Genomic DNA, 20837 nt, shown 5'->3' with positions numbered 1-20837 from the left:
TCACTGCAATGTCCACACGCCTTTGTCCTTGGCGGCGTCGGGTCGTGGGCAGGAACGACCTAGGGCGGTGAGGGAGTCGGTGAAGGCGTGGAGGAGGTCGTCTTTGTAGCGGTACATGGAGGTGTCGGTCGTGCGGGGATTCCTTACGCAGTCGTCGCCGCCAAACTCACAGACGCGGTAGTGGTGCAGGAAGGCGACCTCGTTGGGCACGTTGAGGGTACCGCGCCCCGCCAGGAACTCCCAGACGAAGTGATTGCCTGGGGACGAGGAGAGGGAGAGGGGTGAGAGGGGAGAGAATAGGGATGCTGTAGGGAGAGGGAGACAGGAGGAAAGGTAGGAGGAAAGGAGAGGGGGAGAGGAAAGTGGGAGTTCAGATGGGGAAGAAAGAGGGAAGGATACGAAATGGTTGCTTGGGAAGGAGAGTGAGAGGGGTGAGAAGGGAGAGAATAGGGATGCTGTAGGGAGAGGGAGACAGGAGGGAAGGTAGGAGGAAAAGAGAGGAGAAAAGGTGAGAAGGGTGAGCGGGGAGGGATGGAGAGAGAGGAGGGGGAAGTAGAAGGAGTGATGATAGGAAGGAAGAGGAGAGGAAAAGGAAGGATGAGAAAGGAGGGAGGATGAGATTTCGAAGGAGGAGAGGTATACAAGAGAAGAGAAATAGGAAGGAAGGAGGGAGCGAGAGAAATGGAGGAAGAAGAGAAGAGAGATGTAGGAGAGATGGGAAGACATGAGGAAAGGTGAGGAGGAGGAGGGAGGGAAGGAAAGGAGGGAGGCAATAAGAAGGGATAAAAAGAGGGTGGTAGGAGGGTCAAGAAATGGGAATGTCTTCAGAATCTTCATGGTAGTTTTCAGAGGCAAAGAATTCTTAAACGAGGTGCTGAGTTATATAGTGTGTGTGTGTGTGTGTGTGTGTGTGTGTGTGTGTGTGTGTGTGTGTGTGTGTGAGAGAGAGAGAGAGAGAGAGAGAGAGAGAGAGAGAGAAAGAGAGCGTCCTACCAGATGAACCGAAAGAGCATAATCATAACAATAAAAAAATCCTAAGCATCTTTCTATTTTCCACTCAGTCAGTTGCCATAGAAGGAAGCGTTGCCGTGTAAGGTGGGGTTAAGTTGCCATAGTGTTGTCATGCATTTGAGTTGCCAGTAGGCAGGTGTTGTGCTGATGGGAATAAGTTGCCATAGAGCTGCAATGTAATCCTGTTGCTATAGGGTGTGTGTTGTACTGAAAGAGATAAGTTGCCATAGTGTTGCAGTGCCATTGAGCTGCCATAAGGTGTTGTTGTACAAAAGAGGTTAAGTTGCCATATTGTTGCATTGCCAGTGAGTTGCCATAAGGTGTTGTGTGTCTTGTCAGTTGCCATAGTGTTGCATAGCCATTGAGTTGCCGTAAGGTGTTGTTGTAGGGAAGAGGTTAAGTTGCCATTTGAGTTGCAATGTAATCCAGTTGCCATAGTGTTGCATAGCCATTGAGTTGCCATAGTGTGTTGTTGTAGGGAAGAGGTAAAGTTGCTATGAGAGTTGCAATGTAGTCCAGTTGCCATAGTGTTGCATTGCCATTGAGTTGCCATAGTGTGTTGTAGTAAAGAAGTAAAGTTGCCATTTGAGTTGCAATGTAGTCCGGTTGCCATAGTGTTGCATTGCCATTGAGTTGCCATAAGGTGTCATAAAGAGTTTAAGTTGCCATTTGAGTTGCAGTGTAATCCAGTTGCCATAGTGTTGCATTGCCATTGAGTTGCCATAGTGTGTTGCCAGGTTGGTTGTCAGTTGGCTGTTTGGTGGTTTATCTTATCGTGGTTGATAAGTTAACATGTTGGTGTAAGGGTTAACGAGAGGGTGCGTAGCAAGGTCACCTCTCTCTCTCTCTCTCAGTTGCATGCAAGAGAATGTTAATGTGTACTATGCAGTCTAAATCAGTAAGGGAAAGGTGCAGCGAATCCTCCACCCTGTACGAATTCGATCAGGTATTTTAGCGCGCGCGCGCGCGCGCGAGAGAGAGAGAGAGAGAGAGAGAGAGAGAGAGAGAGAGAGAGAGAGAGAGAGGATTTTATTCAGCTTAGGGCGCGTCCAGAGAGAGAGGATTTTATTTAGATTAGGGCGAGTCCACACGTGAGCTGGAACAAGTGCTGGCAACATGTAAGCAACACAGTAACGAACAACTTGCAGACATCATGGGAATAGTCCAGACCGTGTTGGCAGCATTAGGATGAAGTCTCAGCTGCCTCACACGGACACAGTTATCCCATCACCTCTGCTGGCAGCGGGTCTGAAGCTGCACTGTAACGTGTGTGCATACATCTGTCCAAATACCGTTGCATACATCTGTCCAAATACTGTTGCATACATCTGTCCAAATACTGTTGCATACATCTGTCCAAATACTGTTGCATACATCTGTCCAAATACCGTTGCATACATCTGACCAAATACTGTTGCATACATCTGTCCAAATACTGTTGCATACATCTGTCCAAATACTGTTGCATACATCTGTCCAAATACTGTTGCATACATCTGTCCAAATACTGTTGCATACATCTGTCCAAATACTGTTGCATACATCTGTCCAAATACCGTTGCATACATCTGTCCAAATACTGTTGCATACATCTGTCCAAATACTGTTCCATACATCTGTCCAAATACCGTTGCATACATCTGTCCAAATACTGTTGCATACATCTGTCCAAATACCGTTGCATACATCTTTCCAAATACTGTTGCATACATCTGTCCAAATACTGTTGCATACATCTGTCCAAATACCGTTGCATACATCTGTCCAAATACTGTTGCATACATCTGTCCAAATACTGTTGCATACATCTGTCCAAATACTGTTGCATACATCTGTCCAAATACTGTTGCATACATCTGTCCAAATACTGTTGCATACATCTGTCCAAATACTGTTGCATACATCTGTCCAAATACTGTTGCATACATCTGTCCAAATACCGTTGCATACATCTGTCCAAATACCGTTGCATACATCTGTCCAAATACCGTTGCATACATCTGTCCAAATACTGTTGCATACATCTGTCCAAATACCATTTTATACATCTGTCCAAATACTGTTGCATACATCTGTCCAAATACTGTTGCATACATCTGTCCAAATACCGTTGCATACATCTGTCCAAATACTGTTGCATACATCTGTCCAAATACTGTTGCATACTAAAGGCCGTGTATTCTTGTCGGTTAAGGAAGCTCCCTAACACCTTTTCCTGAGCGATTTGTTTGTTACACCTCCCTCTTCTCCTCTGTGTAACACAAATCCTTTCAATATCGCCATACTTTGCATAAGTGATATACAAAAGGATGTTAAGTAGACGTATCCAAAAATAAATCGCTAAGGAAGAGGTGTTAGGGAGCTGTATAAAATCGTCTGGAGATTATTTAAAGAGATATTGAGGACCTTAGCAAATCCTTCCAAGCAATTTATTCAGGTTAAGAAAATCCTCCCGTACTTAAGGGGTTATTGGAGGCTTTGACCCGCATCCTCGTCTAAAGGAATCTCCCTAACACCTTCTCCTGAGCGATTTATTTTGCTTATTGCACCTTATTCTCCTTCTCCGTGTTACTTAAATCATCCTAATATCGCCATACTCTGCACAGATAACGTACAAATGGATATTAACAAGCGCTATCCAAAAATAAATCGGTAAGGAAGAGGTGTTAGGGACGTGAATATATGGTCAGTCCGAAAGTTTATCGTCCTGTGAATAAAATCGTCTGGATAAGAAAAAATACATACATACATAATTACATAAATACATGAATAAATAAATCTAATAAACCACTAACCAAAGTGAACTGAGTACATATTCCAGAGGTAATTAAACAAGAGCATTTCAGGAGCCGAGTGCTAATCGCCCGCCAAAATGCTAAGGTACAAGCTGCCTACATAGCAAACTGGAAGACGAGATATTTTGGCAGCAGGTACACACACACACACACACACACACACACACACACACACACACACACACACACACACACACACACACACACACACACACACGTCATCTAATTGAGGGGTCAGCGCACACACACACACACACACACACACACACACACACACACACACACACACACACACACACACACACACACACACACACGTCATCTAATTGAGGGGTCAGCGCACACACACACACACACACACACACACACACACACACACACACACACACACACACACACACACACACACACACACACACACACAGGTCATCACACTCCCCCTCAACAACAAGAGTATTATGCAACCAGAGGATTACGGAGACAGCTCAGCCAATCCCTAATCTGTCATCCCTCCTGATAAACGTACCGGTGCTTATTTAACGCCTCTAACCCCTTCAGGACCAGGACGGGTGTTTGTATGCTAACTAGAACACCACCACAGCATTATGTCCAGCTTGGAATGAACCTGTACTTATGGAGGGCGTAATGAAGACTTACTAACCCATTCAGTGTGCAAAGTAGCCATGTGGGGCACGAAACAACCTGGAGGCAGCCTGACTAACACCAGAGGCAGTAGGCCACCACTCTGAGAACACACCAGCACCACGCCCGGGCTGTGGTGTTGCCCTTGAGATTCATCTGCGTCCATGACAGTCAAGTGACTTACCCATACCCTGTGGATGCCTTAAGTGTGAGCCAGATCGGATGAGGCACTCAGGAGATACCATAATGTTAACATACATACATTCATACATACCGGTACATACATACATACATACACACATACAGTACATACATACAAACATTCGTACATACATATGTACGCCGTCAGCGTCATTAATAAAGGCATCCTCGTGAAACATTAATACGACGAAATATATATATATATATATATATATATATATATATATATATATATATATGAGAGAGAGAGAGAGAGAGTACTTTTACAGTACTGTCGGTACAGAGAGAGAGAGAGAGAGAGAGAGAGAGAGAGAGAGAGAGAGAGTATGTACTGTTGGTACCGTACCAGGGAATAATTTTATTCAGCGTAGGAAAGGTGTAGTACTACAAACGTACGAATCAACAGGAGCCGTAACCGACATGAAGGTGGACTCACCCGCCTCCACCACGTAAGGGGTCACTGCTATGTATTTGGACCTCTGCTTGTGTGGGTGGAACCGCTGGCGCCGCCGGGTCTTGCGAAGCGTCACCAGAGGCGGCAGGGACGCGCTGGGTAGGAGGGAAGAGACATGTTACTGAGAGAGAGAGAGAGAGAGAGAGAGAGAGAGAGAGAGACATGACTGTGAGGTTGAGGTGAGTGACACTGATGCTGTACATTGTTGTTTGCTCTCATGTCAGTGGGAATAGCTGCCATAATCACAATCATCATCACCATCATTGCCATGGCTTAAAATTCCCACTTTTAACTTGGACTGAGTAAGATCTGGGAGTAGGAAAAGAATAATACTTAAAAAAAAAAATAAGTGGCGCTCCGACGAAAGTAAACGGGAGACATGATAATTTTTGAAACGGGGATAGTGATGAAGAGGGAGGCGTTATACTCTGTCCATTGCAACTTGATCTAAAATTTTCGTGTGTCATAAGTGCTGATCTGTAGAAATTAACGCTAGAATGTGGTGCTAGTCACGAAGAAGTGCAGTGGAAAGTAAGTAGAGCCATAGTACTGTCTTGTCATTGGGTTGCAACGAGATAAACACATGCTAGTCACGAAGAAGTGTTACGGAAAGGATGTGAGGCCTTAATACTGTAAAAATCTCTCACTGAGCAACGAAAAATAAGAGAAAAAAGTGAATATCTGGACCAGGTAAAGATGAACAACCTACAGTGTTTTGGAAGTAGGAATTTCGACCATGTATGTAAAAAAAAATATATATATAATCTGTGTTCTTTGTTCAGTCCATGGTTTATCGTTTGGACTACGGTTATCTCGTTATCTGTTATCTGTTTGCAACGATGAGTCTTTCGTCTGTTTACGGCGATGATTTGTATTCATGTATTTCGGGGAACTTTATGTAGTGTTGATGTATTGTAAGCTGTGATCGATAAACGTATGTGTCTGTCTATCTTTCTGTCTCCGTCTGTCAATCTCTATCTATATCTTTATTTGTCTGTCTGTCGATCTATATCTGTCTGTATATTTGTATCTATCTCTATATCTATCTGGGTCAGGGCATCACTTTGCTTCATTAAACTCATTCCAGTTTAGCCCATAGGAACAACGTTGTCTAGGGTGTTTGGACCTGTACTGAATGGATAATAAATAATCCAGTGAAAATAATAAATAATGTAATAAAGTAAATAATGTAATGAATGATCTAATGAAAAAGGCAGCTCACCTGTTGGGATCGTCAGGCCACTGCAGGTAGAAGAAGGAGTTTTGGAAGCTGATGGCGCCGATCTTGGAGGCGTCTGCTTTGGTCTTGAGGAATTTGAGAAGCTGAGGGAGGGTCGTGTTGGCGTGGGGGACAATATACTCATCCAAATCGATCATGAGGATGTAGCGGTACTGGTACATGTAGCGGTACAGGCAGTCGTTCAGGGCAGCGAACAAACCCTCGGTGCGTATCTCCTTCTGGGACTTTATGTCAAGTTTCCAGGGAAGGACTGTGAGCTGGCCCTTGTTTGTGTACTGTCGCAGCACGCAGTCCACCTCAGGCCCGATGGTGTGGTTGTACAGGGTGAAGTGTTCGACGCCTAGGATCTTATTTAGCTCTAGGAATTCCACGAGTTGGTTGACGTTGTTGTAGTCGAAGTGCAGCGGCTTCACACACACGGCGAAGGTATCCCGAACGTCGTCTTTGTTTACATCTAAGTTCAGGACCCGGAGTTTGTTGGTCGCGTTGCCCCCAGGGTCCGCCATTATGGACACGCTCTCCGGGGGTGGGATGGGCTGCTTGCCGTTCCTGTAGATGGTAAGGGAGCAGGCGATGAAGCAGGCTGAGAATTTCAGGTTCCAGTTCTCACGGATGATCTTGATGGCGCCGTTGACGATGAGGGTACTGGAATTATTATACCAGTACTTGCACCACACACGGTCGCTCTTCTTCGTCTGCGTCGCCCCCACCACGCGGATGATTCTGCCTTTACGGTCGTCGTAATAGGCGGAGTAGACGAAGAACTTGTGCTTGGTGTGGTAGACCGGCTGCCACTCCCCGTCCGTGGCCGTGCTGTTGGCGCCAAAGTACGTGATTTCTTTCAAGCCCAGCATGTTGAGCCAGTCCATCTTAGCGAAGCCTTGGACAGACTGAACAAGATTCCCCGTAACTCGAGCCATCAAGTGAGTCTCATCCACGTTCTTCCTGTAAAACCTCTCCTCGTTCCCCGTCTTGGCCTTCACCGAGAGCTCCTGCCTTCTGTACGTGTCGATCTCCAGCTGACCCACCAGTTTCTTGTCATCCATGAAGTAGTCGGGGATGTCACCCAGGGAGTCGAAGTCAGACGGCCGCTTGTTGGAGAGCATGATCCCGTTTCGGTGCTCGTCGATGAAGAACACCTCAGCCAGCAGGATGATCACAAAGAGGAGGAGGAACACGAGCACGAAGAAGAAGGACATGTTGTTGCGGTCCTTGATTCGCTGCCTCTGCTTCTTGGCCAGCGCGGACCGTCTCTGCCTGTTGAAGCCGTTGAGCAGAGAATACCTGGTGGGGGAGGAGCAGAAAGCAGAGTGATTGAACATTCTTGGATATCTCTCTCTAACATTCTTGGACGTTTCTCTTTAATAATCTTCGATATTTCTCTTTAACATTCTTGGATATTTCTCTTTAAAATTCTTCGGTAATCCTCTTAACTTAGTCTGAGATTACACTTAGACTGGCATGGTTAAAGGTTCGAGTTTCCTGTTCAAAAATTTAAATCACAGTATGTGGCTGTATATTTTTTGTTTTTGTTACTCTGTCCAATTTATAAACTTGCTGATGTGTTTAGATTTGGTTGGAGTCACTGAAAATGAAATGTTTTGTTAAATGTTCGTATTTTTATAACTAATTCTGGTTCTTTATTTATTATTGTTTATGTCTTTATTGGTTTCATTTACAGTGGATATTAGAGTGTTTGTTTATAGTGTGGGCTTAATAAATACCCTCCAACTAGCGGGTGACTCTCTGTCTGTCTGTCTGTCTCTACTGTATCCATCCATCCATCCATCGGTCTATCTTTCCGTCTGCCCTTATACCCCCCCCCCCTCTCTCTCTCTCTCTACCGTATCCATCCAAACTTCCATCCATCCGTCTGTCTATCTGCCTTTAACCCCCCCCCCCTCTCTCTCTCTCTCTACTGTATCCATCCATCCATCCATCCATCCGTCTGTCTTTCCGTCTCCCCTTATACCTCTCTCTCTCTCTCTCTCTCTCTCTCTCTCTCTCTCGCCACTCACTTGTTATGTATGGAGCGCCAGTAACGTAAGGCTTCACTCCGCATGCTCATCTTGTCTCGCTCCCCCTTTATCCTCATGCGAGCTGAACTGCTGGCCTCCTCTGTGGTGGGATTAGTGGGGATTAGTGGGGGTTAGGGGGGGTGAGGTTAAAGGGGGTTAGTGTGGGTAGGGTTAGTGGAGTTTGTGGGGATTAGTGGGCGTTAGTGGGAGTTAGTTAGTGGGGGTTAGTGGGAGTTAGTTAGACGGGGTTATTTAGTGTGGGTTAGTTAGTGTGGGTTAGTCTGGGTTAGTGGGGGTTTGTGTGAGTTAGTGTGGGTTAGTGGGGGTTAGTATGGGTTAGTGGGGATTAGGGTGGGTTAATGGGGATTAGTGTGGGCTAGCTAGTGGGGGTTAGTCTGGGTTAGTGGGGGTTAGTGTAGGTTAGTGGGGGTTAGTGTGGGCTAGTTAGTGGGGGTTAGTGTAGGTTAGTGGGGGTTAGTTAGTGTGGGTTATTGGGGGTTAGTGGGGGTTAGTTAGTGTGGGTTATTGGGGGTTAGTGGGGGTTAGTTAGTGTGGGTTATTGGGGGTTAGTGGGGTTAGTGTGGGCTAGTTAGTGTGGGTTATTGGGGGTTAGTGTGGGTTATTGGGGGTTAGTGGGGTTAGTGTGGGTTAGTTAGTGAAGGTTAGTGGGGATAGTGGGGGTTAGTCTGGGCTAGCGGGGATTAGTGAGGATTAGTGGGGGTTAGGGTGGGTTAGTGGGGGTTAGTGAGGATTAGTGGGGGATAGGGTGGGCTAGTGGGGGTTAGTTAGTGTGGGTAGGTGGGGGGGGCAGATTAGGCTGGGTTTAATCACTATCCATCTATCTAAGCCAGACGCCTCAATCCCTTTTGGGGTGGCCACAAACAAATCGCCTTCATGTCGCCCTGCCATTTCGCTGCCCTCCCCCCAACTTTCAACCCCACCTTCTCTTATTTATTCACTTAATGTTATCTCAAGGACTTACTTATTTACTTTAGGGATTTAAGGCTGTCATTTAAAGATGCGTGGCCATTATTTCCACTTACCGTTTTTGGTTTGTGTTATTTTTTTATATATAAGTAATTACCTAAAAATATAGATTGGTGTACTAGATAAGAAGAATAAATCGGTAAGAAAGAGGTGCTAGGGAATCCATTTTAATAGTAAGTCTCTCAGTATATCTTATTCTGTTATTACCACTACACAAATACCGTGATAAAATACGTAAGGATAATGCAGGGTTTAAATCGCCAAAGAGAGTGCGTTTGGGGAGAAATTTAGGGCAAGTTAAAGTGAAGGAAGTGTAGTTGGTGTAGGGATGGAGAGATGGTACGTTTAGGCCAAGTTGAAGTGAAGGGATAATGCAGGGTTTAAGTCGCCTAAGAGAGTGTGTTTGGGGAGAAATTTAGGCCAAGTTGGAGCGAAGGGAGTGTAGTTGCTGAAGGGATGGAGAGTTAATGCAGGGTTTAAGTCGCCTAAGAGAGTGCGTTTGGGGAGAAATTTAGGCCAAGTTGAAGTGAAGGGATAATGCAGGGTTTAAGTCGCCTAAGAGAGTGCGTTTGGGGAGAAATTTAGGGCAAATTGAAGTGAAGGGAGCGTAGTTGCTAAGGGATGGAGAGAGAGCAATTTTAGGCCAAGTTTAAGTGAAAAGAATATAGTTGCTAAGGGATGGAGAGAGAGAGAGCAATTTTAGGCCAAGTTAAAGTGAACAGAGAATCGTAAAGACCAAAATCCCAACCTGGTGCGTCAGCGAGTGGGTTGTAAGGCGGCCACGAAAGTTGTTGTGGCTCAGTCTGCTGGGCTGGGTCACGCGAGGACGGTCGGTGGGTCAGAGATTTGGGTGGCCGAGGTGGCTTGTAGCATGACCCGGAGTCCAGGTCAACACATACCTGTAATAATGATGATGATGTAATAATAATGATAATAATAATAATAGTAGTAGTAGTAGTAGTAGTAGTAGTAGTAGTAGTTGTAGTAGTAGTAGTAGCGATAGTAGTAGTAGTAGTAATAATAGTAATAATAATAATCATCATCATCATCATCATCATCTATCCGAAACAACCAACACACAACAGTAATTAACATGCCCCATCGCAGCACGCAAACACACACACACACACACACACACACACACACACACACACACACACACACACACACACACACACACACACACACACACACACACACACACACACACACACACACACTCTCTCTCTCTCTCTCTCTCTCTCTCTCTCAGTAAACAAAGATAAAGCCTCAGCAATCCATATTTTTTTGTTATATTATTTTTTTCCCTTAATGAGTCTCCCAAACACCTCTTCTTTAGCGATTTATTTTTGGATATGGCTGGTTAACATCCCTTTGTACGTTATTTATGCAGAGTAGGGCGATATTACAATGATCCATGTCACACGAAGGGGAAAAGTAAGCAAAATAAATCGCATAGGAAAAGGTGTTAGGGAGCTTCCTTAACCGATGAGAATAGGCGGGGTAACTATAGATTTTTCACCTTAACTTGGCTTAATAACAGATAATATTACGGCTCTACATCCTTTCCATAGCACTTCTTCGTGACTAGCACCATTTTGTAGCGTTAATCTATCAGTACAACTCAGCATTCAGATGGAGAGAGGTCAATGCTAGGCCAGGTTAGAGTAAAAGGAGTAGAGAGAGAGAGAGAGAGAGAGAGAGAGAGAGAGAGATTTACCCTGTGGAGAGTATGAGTGGGACTTGAACGCTGGTGGAGCTGAGAACTAACTGAGGGTGAGCTTCTGGGGTGAGCTTCAAGTACATGAGAGCTGACCAATTAAGCTGATTGTCTTATAGCCTCGTCACGGCCAGGAGACTGGTCAAAGGCGTGGTAGTTAAGAGTTTGGCACGCACACTACACCACACACACACACACACACACACACACACACACACACACACACACACACACACACACACACACACACACACACACACACACACACACACACTCTCTCTCTCTCTCTCTCTCTCTCTCTCTCTGTCTCTCTCTCTCTGTAATCCTTTCACTATAATGATGTCTTCAAATTAAAACATACTCGCCAGTGCAGTGACTTTTTATTGTTACCACTTAAACAATACACCATATGTTTTATTGTACGAGATATACTTGTAAGGTTTATTTATTTTTCCAGTTGTGATGATCTTTGCATTTAGTACAGATTGATGTCCTCTGAGGGGGTGTTTTGGCAGTCGCTCCGGGGGCAGTGACAGGGCTAAAAGTCTACGCACTTCTCAACCCGCGTTTCCCTTACCAGCTCTCGTCCACCTTCACTCTCATTTTCTGTCTGCTTGTTCAACCTACCTTCTGTGTGTCTGTCTGTATCCCTGCCTAGCTTTCTGTGTACTATACTATTGACATTGAGTGTATGTGTGTGTACGTACGTATGCAGTATAACCCCGAACCATGAAGAACGTTTATTAAGCAAATGTTTTCATACACAGAGCGCTTAGTTTAGAAAAATTAAGGTTATAAGTTTGTTTAATAATATGATGAAGGAGCATTGATTCGCCCCAGACCTGCAGCATGTAGGATTAATTAAGCCTGTGATTACCTTAACGGTGGAGGGTTCGCGACACACAGGTGGAGTGGGTGGCGGTGAGGGGCGGCGGCTGTGGTGGTGGGGGCGGTGGGTGGCTGAGGGTGGGCTGGGGCTGTGGTGGCGGGGGCGGTGGGTGGCAGAGGGTGGGCTGGGGCTGTGGTGGCGGGGGCGGGGGCGGGGGCTGGGGGGGTTGCTGTCGTTGTCTCCCTCCAGTTTCGCAGCTTCTGAATGATCACACCAACTCTGCCAACACAATTATTTATGTATTTTTATTTAGTTAAGATATTTACCCATTTATTTTTGTATTTTATTTGTATTTAGTTAACATATTTACCCTGATACTGTATTTATTTATTTATTTATTTGTACGAAGGCCTAGCGATACAAACAGTGCTGTGTGGATGCGAGGATTGGGGTTTAAAATCTGAATGCTGGGAAATGAAAAAAGGCGAAATTATTGGAGATGAAGTGCCGAAGGTCTGTTTAAAAGAGGAGATGCTTTGATTGAGTGAGAAATGAGTAAGATGAGGAAGGATGGAAGATGAGGAAGGATGAGTAAGAGAGATGAGGAGGGATGGAAGTATGTAAGATTAAGGGCCTAGTCTGTATGGAGGAGGAGATGCTTTGATAGAATGAGAAATGAGTAAGATGAGGTGAGGAAGGAAATGTATTGTGGAAAGGACAGGCCAGGGTGTGTGAACGTGTGTGTACAATCAACAGCAAGAGTCCTACACACACACACACACACACACACACACACACACACACACACACACACACACACACACACACACACACACACACACACACACACACACACACACACACACACAATTTAATTTCCGTTTCTCTCTCTCTCTCTCTCTCACACACACACACACACACACACACACACACACACACACACACACACACACACACACACACACACACACATTTAATTTCCGTTTCTCTCTCTCTCTCTCTCTCTCTCTCTCTCTCTCTCAAGTACATACCCAAGTGTCAAAAAAGAAAAGAAAATCGAAGAAGAATGATTCGGTAACAATAAAGTGCTTGGAACTCCTGTAATCTTGTGACGTCACTTCTTGGATTATTCTTTACTGCGGCTCTACATCCCTTCCATAGCACTTCTTTGTGACTAGGAACAATAGGAAACTGTACTCCATTCACTCTAACTTGGTCCAGATTTTCGTCCTTTTGCAGCTTATTTCACGTAGCTCAGTGGCAGAAAGACAATACTACGGTGCTACATCCCTTCCCTAGCACTTCTTCGTGACTAGCATCATATTCTAGTGTTAATCTATTGAAAAAGACAATACTACGGCTCTGCATCCCTTCCATAGCACTTCTTCGTGACTAGCATTATATTCTAGTGTTAATGTAAGAATACTACTGCACTACATCCTTTCCCTAGCACTTCTTCGTGACTAGCATCATATTCTAGTGTTAATCTATTGAAAAAGACAATATTACGGCTCCACATCCCTTCCATAGCACTTCTTCGTGATTAGCAGTATATTCTAGCGTAAATCTATTGAAAAAGACAATAGTACGGCTCTACATCCCTTCCATAGCACTTCTTCGTGACTAGCATTATATACTAGTGTTAATCTAAGACAATACTACTGCACTACATCCTTTCCCTAGCACTTCTTCGTGACTAGCAACATATTCTAGTGTTAATCAATTGAAAAAGACTACTACGGCTCTACATGCCTTCCATAACACTTCCTCGTGACTAGCAGTATATTCTAGTGTAAATCTATTGAAAAAGACAATACTACGGCTCTGCATCCCTTCCATAGCACTTCTTCGTGACTAGCATGATATTCTAAAGTTAAATATTGCTACAACTCAGCATTGAGGGTGGAGAGATGGTAATTTTAGGCCAAGTTAGAGTGACAAGTGTATAGTGATCCAGATTTTTTTTTTATGCAAGAAAGAAGGAACCCAAGGCCAGGAGAGAGAGACGAATAATTCACTGGTTATTTTATTTATTTATTTATTTATTTACGTATGGAGGTGGGCCAAGAAACAAGAAATTATTTTTGGCCAAGTTAGGATGAAAAAGAGTATAGTGTGCCATAGAGGAATTTATTGTGTTTATTGTTTACGTGTGGAAGTGGAGAGAGAGAGAGAGAGAGAGAGAGAGAGAGAGAGAGAGAGAGAGAGAGAGTAATCGGAAATGAGTTTTAGGCCAAGTTAGAATTCATTTTTTTTAGGTATGGTAGTGGAGAGAGAGAGAGAGAGAGAGAGAGACCACATAGTAAACAGTGAGGTGTAAACAGTGTAGTAAACAGAGATCCAACAGTAAACACACTCCTTACCAAAACAGACAGTAGCCTTAAGTTGGTGCATCTTACTCGTCTGTCTATCTATCTGTCTATCTATCTAGCTTTCTATCCATCTATATCTATCTGTCTGTCTGTTTAACTGTCTGTCCATCTGTATGTGTGTATGTCTGTGTGTATGTATGTATGTATGTATGTATGTATCATTTTAGCCAGCGTATATTATTATTATTATTATTATGATTATGATTTATTATTATTATTATTATTATTATTATTATTTTTATTATTATTATTATTACTACTACTACTATTATCATCATTATTGCTGTTATTATTATTTTTAATTTATTATTATTATTATTATTATTATTGTTGTTGTTATTATTATTATTATTATTATTATTATTGTTATTATTATTATTATTATTAGCCCTGACACGTTAGCATTATATGTTATTTATTCTAACTGTGATTACGAGTGTCAGAATTATCCCAATAAATAAGGAACGAGAATAATTACCCATAATCAGGAAAATAAATCGCTAAATAAAAGATGTTAAGAGATGATTTAACATTATCATCTTTAATAAGGAAAATAAATCGCTAAGTAAGGAAAATAAATTGCTAAATAAGGAAAATAAATTGCTAAATAAGGAAAATAAATTGCTAAATAAGGAAAATAAATTGCTAAATAAGGAAAATAAATTGCTAAATAAGGAAAATAAATAGCTAAATAAAAGATGATAAGAGATAATTTAGCGTAATATTTGATAAGGAAAATAAATCGCTAAAGAGGAAGATTTAAGTCATTTAATAAGGAAAATGAATCGCTAAAGAGGAGGACTTAACTGTTATTCAATAAGGAAAATAAATCGCCGAAGAGGAGGATTTAACAGGAAAATAAATCGCCAAAGAGGAGGATTTAACAGGACAATAAATCGCTAAATAAGGGATGATTTAACATTATCTTCTTTACTAAGGAAAATAAATCGCTAAAGAAGTTTCCTTACGTCCAGCACTTCCCTACGATAACCTAATCATTTTACTTGTCCCAGATTTGCGTCCATTTGCACTTCTTCGTGACTAGCATCATATTGTAGTGTTAATCTCCTGATACAGATTTTAGGCCAAGTTAGAGTGAAAAGGGTATAGTTTGTTTGTTTGTTTGTTTGTTTTCTTGTTTCTCTTGTTTTTTTTTTTAATTTAAGCAAGGAATTTCCATATATAAAAAGGATAAATAATAAATGAAATGAATTATAATAAGCAAGATAAATCGCTGAGGAAGTGGTGTTTGCCTCCAAGGAATTTCCATATATAAAAAGGATAAATAATAAATGAAATGAATTATAATAAGCAAGATAAATCGCTGAGGAAGTTGTGTTTGCCTCCAAGGAATTTCGATATATAAAAAGGATAAATAATAAATTAGAATGAATTATAATAAGATAAATCGCTAAGAAAGTTGTGTTTGCCTCCGTCACCCTCTTCCTTACTAGTCAGTGTCGAATACAACACATTAACTTTTCTTGTGATATTTACCTGACATATAAGGCACTGAAGAGGTGGGTATGGTGAGATTTGAGGAATAAATCGCTAAGGAAATGGTGTTGTGGTGAGATATGGAGACTAATCGCCAAGGAAATGGTGTTATGGTGAGATTTGAAGAATAAATCGCTAAGGAAATGGTGTTATGGTGAGATTTGAAGAATAAATCGCTAAGGAAATGGTGTTATGGTGAGATATGGAGATTAATCGCTAAGGAAATGGTGTTATGGTGAGATATGGAGACTAATCGCTAAGGAAATGGTGCTATGGTGAGATTTGAAGAATAAATCGCTAAGGAAATGGTGTTATGGTGAGATATGGAGATTAATCGCTAAGGAAATTTTGTTACGGAATCTCCCACTCCACTCGAAATGTGGTATGTTTGGTGCGTAGAGTTTGCGTGACGACAGAGCCCCAGCAAAACACCGCAAGGCCACCGCTCTCCTGAAGGCGGGGGGGGTTAAGTAATTTCGCTGCCCTTTTTTTTATCGTTTCCTCCCTCGGGCGGGACCCTAGCGGCGCCCACGTGTGCCTGAGGGTGGGATGGAGCCGCCCGCACGCCCACACGCCCACAGAGACACGGAGGAGTGACTTACGGGAGGAGAGAAGGGCGAGGAGTTGAGGGTGGCGCATGGTGAGTCTGGAGGGTGAGTCGCTACTGCCTGGGAAAATCAATGTTGACAACTGGCCATCAGCACGCAGGCGCCCCCTCTCATGGCCAGCCCCCCCATGGCCACAGTCACGGCCACAGCTGTGCTTTCCTGTCATGTCCACAACTGTCCTTACCTGTCATATCCACAACTGTCCTGTCATGTCCACAACTGTCCTGTCATGTCATGTCCACAACTGTCCTGTCATGTCCACAACTGTCCTTACCTCTCATGTCCACAACTGTCCTTACCTCTCATGTCCACAGCTATAGTAGACCTGGAGAGAGAGAGAGAGAGAGAGAGAGAGAGAGAGAGAGAGAGAGAGAGAGAGAGAGAGAGAGATGCTAGTCACGAAAAAGTGCAATGGAAAGGATGTAGAGCCGTAGTACTGTCATTTTTCTGCCACTGAGCAACGTGAAAAGAGTAACAAAAGGAAGGAAAATATGGGTCAAGTTAACGTGAAAGATCAATTTAAGTTTATTATTATTATTATTATTATTATTATTATTTTATTTATTTATTTTCTTACTCCCCCAGGTAAGTGCCCCGTGAAACAAGGTATACAGGAAGGATCTGGGAGACAACTACTGACAGGGTTCTTCCGGAAGTAATAGGTGAGTGTATTATTATTATTATTATTATTATTATTATTATTTGAACTTCCGACATCTCTGTGGGAGGTGTTCATGATTCTGTCAGTGTTCTTATTCTTTCCGCTTAAAAAGTAAATGGCCATTACACTGAGGGCCTTTGACATAGCGCCTTCAAAACATCGTCAGGTCATTTACCCAGCTGTCGGCTTCTTCAGGCTAAATATGATGCCCGTCCATTAACCAGATAGTATATAGAACGTAAGGAAAACGGATTCCGGGACGCCATCTCAGAAACCACTTAAGCTACCGAGAGGAAATTTTACAACACTATAGCCTTCAGGTGGACGCAGTGCGGGAAGGAGTATGGTGCCAGTCGGTTGAATATTCTTTGAGATGTCTGGGGTAAAAAATTGGAACTTACCTGGATATTCGTTTACCTGGATATTCCTCTACCTGGATATTCGTTTACCTGGATATTCGTCTACCTGGATATTCTACCTGAATATTCGTCTACCTGGATATTCTTTACCTGGATATTATTATTATTACCATTATTATTATTATTATTATTATTGTTGTGTGTGTGTGTGTGTGTGTGTGTGTGTGTGTGTGTGTGTGTGTGTGTGTGTGTGTGTGTGTGTGTGTGAATTGTGGGTTCCCCGTTAACTGTGAGGGAAAACTACAATGGGAGGGAAGGGGCAGCATAGGAAAGGTGATTGAGAGAGAGAGAGAGAGAGAGAGAGAGAGAGAGAGAGAGAGACGTACTTTTGTCACTGAATATACTATGGGATCAGATATATAGAGGGATAGATTGATAGAGAGAGAGAGAGAGAGAGAGAGAGAGAGAGATGATCTAATAAACTGTGGGATTAGATGCGTGGTAGTAGATAAGCTGATAGATAGAATGGACCCACAGAAGGAAATAGTTAAGCAAATACATATATATCTATCGAAGCAGTTATCTATCAAAGGGTGGAGAGCTGGGAACGTGGCCATTGGTTGCTCTCTCTCTCTCTCTCTCTCTAGATAGATAGATAGATAGATAGATAGGTGATTTGATTGATTACACTGCCGCGGTCTTTTTAGTGTAATCAGTCAGTCAGTTCAATGCATCATCTCTGTCTCTCTCCGTCCATTTATCTGTCAATCTGTCAGTCTACCCATCTAACCATCTATCTATCTATCTGTCCATCCCTCTATCTATCTGTCCATCCCTCTATCTATACATCTATCTATTTTTGTGCCATTTAAGATCCAGAGGAGAAAATGCAACCTGGTAACAATATTCCTTTCTCTAATCTCAAACGGCGTGGGTGTGAGAAACTCTTTCTCTCTTTCTCTCTCTCTCTCTCCACACACACATTATATATATGAAGACAAAAATACTACCTGATAACAAGATTCCTCTCGTATCTCAGACGATTATGCCTTCCTTATCATGTATATTTACCTCTTTTTCTCTGCATTATTTATCGTTACCTGTACACCATCCCATGTATTATCATTCTATCTCTGCTTCACTTTTTTTTGAACGTTTCCGCCTCTGGGCAAAGGCTTCAGGGCCAATGTATCCCCAAGTGCCAGTAATCATTACCTTTACACCATCCCATGTACTGTGTTATCTTTCTATCACTGCATCATTTAGCATTTATATTTGTCTATCTATCTCAGCTTTATTTATCAGTATTTTTGTCTATATCTACTTCATTTATCATTATCAGTCATTGTCTTTATCATTTATAGTCTCTTTCTCATTTATCATCATCATCATCATCATCACCACAGCCTCTGCTTTCCTCTTCCACTCTAACCTGTTGACGTTTCACCTGTTCCATCCATTCCCAGGAATTATATGGCAACACCAACCTTGTCCTGAGAGAGAGAGAGAGAGAGAGAGAGAGAGAGAGAGAGAGAGAGAGAGAGAGAGTTACAATTTTGAGTTAACCCCAAAGCATATTCGTTTTCTTTAGTGCATCTTACTGGAACCATTCTCTCTCTCTCTCTCTCTCTCTCTCTCTCTCTCTCTCTCTCTCTCTCTCTCTCAACTATTCCAGCCTTCTTCCCGTATTCCAGAGAAGTGTTAAAAAAAAAAAAAATAATACCACGATTACCTTCTGCTAATCCTTAATCGCCAAATCCTGCTTATAAATCCCTGGTCTTGTCTCATTGGGTGTACTGTGGGTGTACTGTTGGTGGACTGTTGGGTGTACTGTGGGTGGACTTTTGGGTGTACTGTGGGTTTACTATTGGGTGTGTTGTTGGGTGTGCTGTGGGTGTACTGTTGGGTGTACTGTGGGTGTACTATTGGGTGTACTATTGGGTGTACTGTGGGTGTACTGTTGGGTGTGCTATTGGGTGTACTGTGGGTGTGCTATTGGGTGTACTGTGGGTGTGCTATTGGGTGTATTATCGCATATCTCATATTTGCTTCCCTATTCTAATTTCCATGTTAGATACAGTGAATAGTAGTAGTAGTAGTAGTAGTAGTAGTAGTAGCAATAGTAGTAGTGGTAGTAGTAGTAGTAGTAGTAGTGGTGGTGGTGGTGGTGGTGGTGGTAGTAGTAGCAGTAGTAGTAGTAGTGGTAGAAGTAGTAGTAGTTTTATTATTATTATTATTATTATTGTTGTTATTATTATTATTATTATTATTATTATTATTATTATTATTATTAGTGGTAGTAGTTGTAGAAGTAGAGGTAGTTTAGTAGTAGTAGTGAACCCAGTAGACAGCAGGTTAGAGTGGCCTCCTTCTTCGGTCCACCATCATCCTTTCCGGGAAGAGGAACAGAGTTAAGGGACGTTTGTATAATGGGACAGTGGAGCCGCCCGGTTGTATCAGTGCCACCGCGTGAAGGCATCCCCCCCCATCACCACAGGGCTCTGGACCGGTGATGTGTAAGGTCAAAGAGGAAGGCAGTGAAAGTGACCAATAGGCAAGAATGAAGAGGTGTTCCAAATCCAGAATTGTGACTGTGGTAAAGTGGAGTGCCGGAGGGGGAGTGAAGGGTGTTGTGTGGTGAGTGAAGGGGTGTGGTGTGGTGTGGTGGCGAGTGAAGGGTGTGGTGGTGTGTGATGAGAGAAGGGGTGTGGTGTGGTGTGGTTTGTGGTGGTGGTGAGTGAAGGGGTGGGGTGGTGTGGTGGTGAGTGAAGAGGTGTGGTGTGGTGTGGTGGTGAGTGAAGGGGTGGGGTGGTGTGGTGTGGTGTGGTGTGGTGGTGAGTGAAGGGGTGTGGTATTGTGGTACTGACAGGCGGGGGGGGGGGTGGCCTTTCTCGTGCACCACATCACAGACTACTCTCCACGAATGGCTAGTTTTTATGTACAGAGACTTACGTAGGTGTGTAACGTAGCATTTCCGATCTTACGTCATCCCTCAGGCGGTGACGTAAGTGTAGTGTGGATTCTCAAGACGTAATTATCAGCCGGAAGCGCGTTGGGTCACGAGGTTAATTGGTGACCTAATGAGACGGAAATGCACAATTAGCGAAGAGGAATGTTAAGGTGGAATGTGACGGCAGCTGTCTGAGGTTTTTGCGTAAAGGTAAAAGGACGGAAAGATAAACGTGATCGCAAGAAGATGAAGACAAACTGTAAGAAAATTAAGACAAGAAGATAAGGGAACTAAAAATGACTGAAGACAAAAATATAAGAAAATGAACACAAAAACAAAAGGCACCTGAAATGCAAATATCAACAAGGACTGCCCAAGTATGACACCATTAACTGTCTCGGGATAATGGCGTCTGTGACCCACCTAACCCGCCATCACCCACACAGTCAGTAACCCGCGAACCACACCGTCCTAGTTCTACTTTTCCACCTGG

The 20837-nt window shown here is 43.1% G+C and overlaps 1 protein-coding gene across 1 annotated transcript; it reads right to left on the bottom strand.

Moving 5' to 3' along the window:
* Positions 1 to 16540, bottom strand: LOC145396589 (uncharacterized). The gene is made up of 7 exons (XM_080269962.1): positions 16346 to 16540; positions 11946 to 12176; positions 10097 to 10247; positions 8362 to 8461; positions 6326 to 7627; positions 5086 to 5198; positions 1 to 257 (listed from the first exon to the last, which is right to left on the bottom strand). The coding sequence occupies exons 1-7, from the start codon at positions 16538 to 16540 to the stop codon at positions 1 to 3; spliced, it is 2349 nt and encodes a 782-aa protein (XP_080126088.1).
* Positions 16541 to 20837: the final 4297 nt, after the last annotated feature.

This window comes from Coenobita brevimanus, chromosome 38 (genome assembly GCF_032717465.1).
Source record: "Coenobita brevimanus isolate Jiangsu-jjx chromosome 38, ASM3271746v2, whole genome shotgun sequence".
Classification (NCBI taxonomy): Eukaryota; Metazoa; Arthropoda; class Malacostraca; order Decapoda; family Coenobitidae; genus Coenobita; species Coenobita brevimanus.
This window is presented reverse-complemented; position numbering and strand designations above follow the sequence as displayed.

Bases quoted from the DNA above. Each gene is read 5' to 3' on its own strand.
- LOC145396589 (XM_080269962.1), bottom strand. From the start codon at position 16,540: ATGACAGGAAAGCACAGCTGTGGCCGTGACTGTGGCCATGGGGGGGCT. The intron at 7,628-8,361 runs GTGAGTGGCGAG...CTCCCCCACCAG, and splicing joins TGGCGCTCCATACATAACAA to GTATTCTCTGCTCAACGGCT. The intron at 5,199-6,325 runs GTGAGCTGCCTT...CCTCCTACCCAG, and splicing joins TGGCCTGACGATCCCAACAG to CGCGTCCCTGCCGCCTCTGG.